The 8,131-nt window shown below is 43.5% G+C and overlaps 1 protein-coding gene across 1 annotated transcript; it reads right to left on the reverse strand.

Annotated features, from left to right (window-relative positions):
• Positions 1–4,267: 4,267 nt before the first annotated feature.
• Positions 4,268–4,642, reverse strand: LOC149374623 (uncharacterized). The gene has a single exon (XM_089592448.1). The coding sequence runs from the start codon at positions 4,640–4,642 to the stop codon at positions 4,268–4,270; it is 375 nt and encodes a 124-aa protein (XP_089448574.1).
• Between the last annotated feature and the right edge of the window lie 3,489 nt (positions 4,643–8,131).

Consider the following 8,131-nt stretch of genomic DNA (forward strand, 5'->3'; position numbering starts at 1 on the left):
TGGCCCACATCAAGCATTGAAGTGCCACCCACGGCGGCAGCTCAAAGCGAAGAACAAGGAGCACAAGCAGAGCCGGCCCATGCATCCACACCAATGAAGAGAGAGGGCACAAGTCTTCCGTCCACACTGCTACAGATACACTTTCTAACGCCTCACATGCCCTCCAATCATCGCCCACGACCACCACCACAGAGAGCCACCTTAACTGCCCTCCGTCACCTCATATCTTAAGAGGATGCCTCTATCTGCTACCTGGGGAAGCGCCTGATATGAAGAAACTAGCAAAACCCCACCCTAGAGTAGTAGAAGTAGTAGTAGTAGAAAAAGTAGTAGTAGTAGTAGTAGAAGAAGTAGTCGTAGTAGTAGTAGTCGAAGTAGTTGTGATTTTTTTATGTGAAGGAAGGGGAAATGCATTAAGGCACACTGCAGGGACAGCAGTGGGGTGGGACTTAGTTGATTTTTTTTATTAGACCACCCATACCCTCTAAGCCCCCCCCCATGCCACATGGCTTTTGATCCACCCCAAAACTACGTTAGCATTACTTCAGATTGGAGCCACCAGGAAGACCATCGCGTCTCACAGCATTAACGATCTAACTTGCCACAATTTGCTAGAGGTGCTGTTCTTCCCAAGTCTTGAAAAGGACTCGGGATCCCTGAGGACCACCACCCTGTGTAGCGCTTTATAGTAAGCCGCTGACCTTGCAAGCACCACTATAAATTTTTATGCTTTCCCTTGCTGATTGGTAAAAGTACCCAGCGCAAAGTGGTTCCACATTAGAAGTTGCTTTGTCTATTGTTATCAACGCCAGCCTCTGTCTTCTAATGTTTGGCTTTAAAAGAGCTACTTTAGGGTCCTGGCTATCTAGTCCGAACAGTTCTCTGTCCAGCTGCCGACTTTTTAATTTGATGCGATTGCATTCTCTACACCTTTGGCTTCTATCAGTATGTCTTCTTTTCTTGTTATAATAACACTTCCAACTGCGGCATTGGCCTTATCAGGATTAAAATTTGCATTTATTGTCTTCAGCACATTAGCAAAAGTTTGCCCTTTAGCCATTTTGAGTAGAATTGTTGCATCGGGTTAACTCTCTTCTTTTGTTTTTTTTGTCGTGTAGAAGAACCTGTTTTTGTTGGACTCTGCTTGTTTTTTTTTTTTTAGAAGATATGACTCGTAGGAGTTTCTTAGGACTGTCTGATAAACTCCTGCTTCTTTTTACCTATTCTATTATATTAAGGACAGTGTTCAGAGAATTTTTCTAAACATGCCATCAGAAATCATCTCTTCTAAGTTTTCTGTATTGCAGGGATTAAAAACGCTCTTTTTAACTTGTTTTAACATTTTTTTCCTTTGAAAAACGCTTGTTATAGTAGACTCAGATACTTTTCAGTGTTTGAGCGCAGCTTTTAGACTATTTTAAACGGTGTTTACAGTATTATCATACTTTTTGTTAATTTTTTCGAGTGTCTCTTTCATCTATCGTGTTGCAGATTAAGCTTAATTTTCTGCATTCTCTACACTTTTAGCTTATCACCCTAACTTCCCAGTAATGCAATCGCAAGAGCATCTGGTGGCTGAAGACAGTCACGTTACCACCCTCACTAATGTTACTGCTTTTGCTAAAAAGGCTTTGGAACGTTTAACAGTCCTGATTGGCCATGAGACGTGTCTTTGTGGCCCATCCTCCCCAGAATTTATGGAGCCAGCGGCAGTTTCCCAGGCTTGCACTGTATCAGAACTGCCGGTGGACAACCCGTCAAAACGAGCTGGAGTATAAAAGCACTTAAAATGATGGTATGTAGCCATCTCAGTGGTAGTAAGACTAGATTATTAAGCCCACAAAGTCTTTTTTGTTAATGAGGTGTTCAGCCATATCAGATGTGGTTACCCAGACTTTCCTGGGCCTTATAGTCTAGCCTCACCCGCTGCAAAGCCCCCTCCCCCTACCAGCCAGTGAGAGACACCGCCACACGCAAACCAAAACAACTAGTAAGTATACCTGTATTTATTTCGTGAGAGTATGCTGCATGTATCTGAGAAAAATGTTATAACCACTGCTTACTTCTATATACAACGGGGTGAAAAGTTGTTAAGAACTGTCAAGGTTATCACCATATCTAGACAGCAGGCCGATTCTTAGTAGCTTAGACTCCTGTCTCCCCCTGGTAAGCCCCCGCTGGCCCTCCAAGTCAGCTTATTTTCATTCGAGGATCCAGACAGCTCTCTTTGAGCTCCAGTCCCTGCACGCACACACCACTCATTTACTTATTCATTTTTTTAAGTTCGTTCTTTTTTGTTTTATCTTTTGTTTTCAGGGAAGCCCAGTTCCTTACATATTTAGACGAATAATCATCTATTTTCTTAGAGCCTTCCTCATCGTAACCTAGGCACCCTCACCAACAACAAGATATTGCAGCCCCTAGAGGGTGAGAAGTTGTCGTAATAGTTATAGTAGTAGTAGCAGCAGTAGTGGTAGTTTTTTTTTTTTTTTTTTTTTTTGAGGGCAAATACATTAAGAATGACTGCAAAGACAGCGGTTTTGTGGAACTTAGTATATTTTTTTTATTAGACCACCTATACCCACAGAAACCCCCTTCCCCAGGTCGCGTGGCTTTAGTTCTATCCCAGAGCTGTGTCAGCATTAGTTTAGGGTGGAGTCACCATGGAGACCATCTCGTCTCACACCATCAGTGAGCAAGCTCGCCACTAGAGGCTAGAGGCACTGATCACTTTATGCCCTAAAAAGGACTCACGGTCCTTCATGACCAGCACCCGTGTCTTGCACTTCGTAGTAGGCTGCAATCTTAGCAAGCACCACCAAATGCTTAATACTTTCCCTTGCTGATAAGTAAAAGAACTCAGCGCAGCTTGTTTCTGCATTAGCTTACAGTCCTTCAAAAAATTGGGCCTCTCTTTTTTTGAGCTTTTCTTCTGACTTCTTCTAGTACCTGTCTTAAAATAAAGCAATGTCCACTGCATACCTTGTGTTTTATCTCCCCTGTCTTGCGAAGAAAATACCGTGCTGTAGTACTGCAGTCTTTTCTACGGTTGTTGCCGCTTCTATATTTAAAGCACAACTTTGATCAATCTTCTCTCTTACAGTCATGTAATAAGTGATCACATCCCAGACATTCCAAACACCTTGTTACCACTAGATATCTTCTTACACAACATGAGACAAATACAATCTTGATCTAGCCTGTACTTTTGACCTCATTAGCAACTGTTCCGTTGAAGGTTACCAATGCCATCCTTTGATCTCTACCACTTAGCTTAAGGAGTTGAAACTTCAGATCTTGGTTTTGGTTACTGGTAACCTTTTTACCAGATTTCTTGATTTTTTCTTTTTCGTCAATACTGTTCAAATCTTGGATTCCAAGAGTCACTTTTCGTACAGTCGTAGCCACTGTTCCTTGGTCTGTTACTGACTTTTTAACATGATCAGTAAATATTTCAACATTCTTAACTTCTTTGGCTTGAAGAAGTAAGTTCTCTTCTCTAAGGGAGTTAGACTTGTATAGTCAACCCCAGAAGAAAGTTTGGATTGAAAATTAGTGAGTTTTAACAATTTAATTGATAAATTGTTCAGACTATAGAATATTGTACAGTAGAAGATTACTTTTAAGAGGGAAAAATAAAAAAACTCATACGTCAGAGATAATTTTATGCGTCATGTTTGATTTCTGGCCTGCTGTGTATAGATTTACCAGTAGTATTTTGTTTAATTTTTTAATTAAAATATTTTTTTAACCGTTATAGCAAGCTTATTTAAATTTAAAAATGTTATTTAAAGTTTTATTGACAATAATGCACTTGTTTTTTAAAAGATCAATGAAAATATTTTTCTAGTTATTGGGAAAAATGTTAGTTTCCCAATGACGTTTACATAAGAGCCGGTGCAAAAAATCCTAAGTTTGTAATTAAAAAAAAAAATTGTGATGTTTTTCCATCAGCAAAACTTGTCAGCTTGATCCCTAGAGACATTTAAAGGCACAGAAGTTTGTCATAGACCAGGTTCTAGAGGTCAGGTTTAGAGGCAGATCCCTGTGCGACTTCCAACGTCAGACGCATATCTCTTGGTCCACATTTTGTGTCGTACTGGAGTACTCGGTCCTAGAGATAACTATCCAGGATCTCACTTATGTAGTTTGATACATTCTGACGCTTCAAGGCCTTCATTATGATGGATCATTCGGCCAAGTTGAAGACATTCATGACTTCGAGAGTCACCAGGACGCAGACGCTCCTCGTCCTATGAGAAAATTTTCATGCCTTCTTAACCGACTCAAGAACCTCTGCCACAGCCATGACCGTCAAACACCTCCTTCGGAATCTGTACTGATTGTCCGAGAAGCTGACTTTTTCTCTCAAGCGAGTTTTAGTTAGCCTCTTGAGCATTTTTCCCCAACTGTCCAGCATACCTAAAGGTTGGAATGACAACGGAATCAGGGTGGTTGATTTCCCCTTGTCCAAAGGAATGAGTCTTTGGATCTTCCAACGCTCATTTAACAGTCTGACATGTAGGCACGTATAAAACATATCCAGCAGAACATATGGCTTTCTCACAGCTATGACTTTAAAGACTTTAGACGGCATCCCGTTGGGACGAAGGGCCTTTTGCCTCGGTGTTTCTGATATCATCAACCTCAATTCATAGAGCGTTAAAAGAGACACTTGTCCTGCTTTTATGTCCTCACGCCCCCTTACGAAATGCTCCGGAAAGATACAAAAGACCACCCTCTTCAAGAAGAGAGGTTTTATCAGGAGCGTTGGCGTCTTTTTAATGGAATCCAGCCGCCCAGACCTTACGTATTGGTATCTACTTCAGCAATAAGCTCACACCATAAATTGTTCTAGCTCACGTTAATCGCGCTTTCCAAGGCCCTTTTTGTTTTTTTTTTTATGCGGCAACAGCTGCCCTGGCATCCTTGCAAGTTTTGCATTGGTTGAGTTTTGTCAATTTTCACCCAGAAACGTGTCTTAAAATTTCTCTTTGCGAGCTCTCACAATGGTCCTTGTTTATTACAAAGCTGACGAACTGGTGATAACTTGCCATGTTGTTTTCCAGGATTTTCCAGTCAGACACCGGTGCCACCATTTATGATGACACCAGCGTAAGATTATCGTGCCCAAGTGACAAGGCCATCTATACGTTGCTAAGCCACCAGAGCTCATGACGATGAGATCTAGCCTTGTGGCCATGTCTAGCACCACTCGCCCTCTGTAGTCGGTTATTAGATCCCCCTAAGACATGGCTTTGGAGCTGACGTTACTTGCCAGGACTATATCGCTACTCTTTCCGCACACACAAACAACGTTTTTGAGCTCAGCAAGCCACTCTCTTAAGTCAGCAATCATTATGTTAAAAGACAAATAGCAGCTGACGTAGGTTAGACATTCGTACCTGATTCACATGATCCTGTTTCAATTTCCACTGTTGGTAACTGAAAGTTCGCCACTGTTGCTCAGGACGGCCATGCATCCAGTCCTGTTGCTGTACCAACCTTGATCAAGTAACGTACGTGACGGCTTATTTATAAAAAGCATATCCACGCCCCGGGAAAATTGGTCCAGTAGATCATGCATCAGTACGGTCCTATCCAGGTTGACATAAAGGACAATTGCTATTTGAGTATGTCCTGTCCTGTCATGCCCACCACACTGCCTGGCAAGGCGACCGATGCCCAGGCATTTAAAGTGGCAGTCAGCTTTGGCTTTGGACCAGATCCTGCAACTTACTAAGCCCAGTCTTATGTGATCCATCTTATACAGAATTGTAGCCGCCATTGCAGTTACTTTAAGGAAGGCAATCAAATTTTTCCCAACCGTGCCAGCCAATAGTCGTACGGCCATGTCAGGAGCCCCTTCTACCCAGAAGCAACCCTTAAGTGCAGCACGCACATCCTGCACGGTCACCGTAGAATCAAAGCCTCAAATCTCATAAGTCCAGTGCCGGGTAAAAGTCCTAACACCACCAGTGCCTGTCACAACGTTTTGAAGCCCATTGGCAAACGAATCGTGGCAGTAAGACGAGGTGCATCTCAGCTTGGCAAAAACACAACCTGTTCTTGTCTCTAATTGATCCCATGCCTGCCCCAAGCTCAACTACATTGGCCTTCTTCATCAGGGTCACAACCTCAGCACACTTTTTGCCTTCTGCTGGCTTAACAATTATCACCTCAGGTTTTCCCTCCGACATCTCTTCTCGGTGAACTTTGGAGACTGGACTTTTGCTCCTAGTAGTAGTAGTTTTTTTTTTTTTTTTGTGGAGGAAGGGGAAATGCATTAAGGCACACCGCAGGGACAGCGGTAGTGTGGGACTCGGTGGATTTTTTTTATTAGACCACCCATACCCACTAAAACCCCCCCCATGCCACGTGGCTTTTGATCCACCCCGGAACCGCGTTAGCATTACTTCAGGGTGGAGCCACCAGGGAGACCATCGCGTCTCACAGCATTAACGAGCTAACTCGCCACCATTTGCTAGAGGTGCTGATGCTCTCGAGTCCTAAAAAGGACTCGGGGTCCCTGAGGACCAGCACCTTGTCTAGAGCTCCATAGCAGGCCGCCCACTCAGCCAGCACCACTACAAGCTTAATGCTTTTCCTTGCTGATAGGTAGAAAGTACCACTTTAGCCTTATCGGGGTCAAAGTTTGCCTTCATATTCTTCAGCACCGTTGCAAAGGTCTGTCCTTCAGCCATCTTCACTACTACTGTTGTTGTGGCGTCCACTTTTTTCTTCTGGCTTGTTTTGTTATTCAGAAGAATTTTTCCTTGTTTGCCTATACCTGTCTTCTTTTTTTTTAAAGACATAGTATGCTGGCACTTTTCAGGGCTGTCCGATGGGCTCCTGTCTCTCTTGCTTCGTTCTATTTCCTTTAAGGCAGTGTTCAGGGTTCGTTTCTGTACATGCCGTCGGAAATTATCTCGCCTTTTTTCCCTTCACTGCAGGGATTCAAATGATGACTTTCAAGCGTTGGTGTACGAATCTTCTTCAGTAAGACAGCGTTTTCTTAGCACCTCTGCCTCGTAAAGATGCTTAAGCGCCGCTTTAAGCCTATTTTTAACAGCGTTCGCTGTGTTGCCGTACTTATTATTATTTAATTGCAGCGTCTCTCTAATATCTTTTGTTGCTGATTGGACTTTATCAGCAACTTGCTGTTGCTTTTCTCCAAGCCTAGTAACTCTTTCTTCTAAAGAGGCAAGCTCTTCCTGGATCTGGTTGCTAAATACCGACACATTGCTAACCTTGGTGTCGTTAGTGCCTATACTCGACAGGCTTTCTCATCGTTCTTTGTCTGTAAAGAAAGGCAATGGATTATTTAGCAGTCCCTGTTAGCCATGAGATACGTCTTTCTAGCCCCCCCCCCTCCGGAATTCGTGGGGCTTGCGTCAGTCACCCGGGCTTTAACTGGATCGGAACTGCTCGTGGATTTCCTTAGAGAGGTTACCGTCTGGAGTTCTTGTTTTGCATCGACGTTTTTCATTGTGGCATCTTTTTAGTGTCGTACTGACTCGAGAAGGCCAGCGATTTTTTTTTTTCTAGAAATAAGTATTTGGAAAGGGTAAAAACCAGGGCAGCAGCCCTCTCTTACACCAGTAAAGACCGCTACTTGCTCGGACCGGCCAGAAGTCGCCATTCTTACTCAGTCCCATTCACAGAGATTGCCCTGGCGTTGAGTAACAAGTGTAAGAATGGTGTTCGTGTGTAATGTATGTATTTGTTGGTACACAACGGTCACCCCATCGAGACAAGTGGCAAGTGTACAGTTCCGAGACTGCGCAGACAACCTAACAAAACAAGCTGGCGTAAGGCACTAAGGTGCCGCTATATAGCCTTCTTAGTGGTAGTAAGCCTAGGTTAGTCGGCCCACCACGTCTTTTTTGTTCATGAAGCGTACAGCCATATCAGATGTGGTTCCCAGACTTACCCAGGCCTCATCATTCGGCTTCACCTGTCACCGGGCCCCCAACGCAAGCCCGGAAAAGGACCCGCCACACGCAACCCAGAACAATCCGTAAGTGTCCCTGTGTTTGTTTAGTCAGAGTGTGTGATGCATGTATCTGAAAAGAATGTTTTAACTGCCGCTTACACTTATACACGACGGGTCCTAGTTTTTCTTCGCCCG

Source organism: Copidosoma floridanum, unplaced genomic scaffold (genome assembly GCF_036245765.1).
Source record: "Copidosoma floridanum isolate Cflo_tuat_1 unplaced genomic scaffold, Cflo_Japanese_pri ptg000017l, whole genome shotgun sequence".
NCBI lineage: Eukaryota > Metazoa > Arthropoda > Insecta > Hymenoptera > Encyrtidae > Copidosoma > Copidosoma floridanum.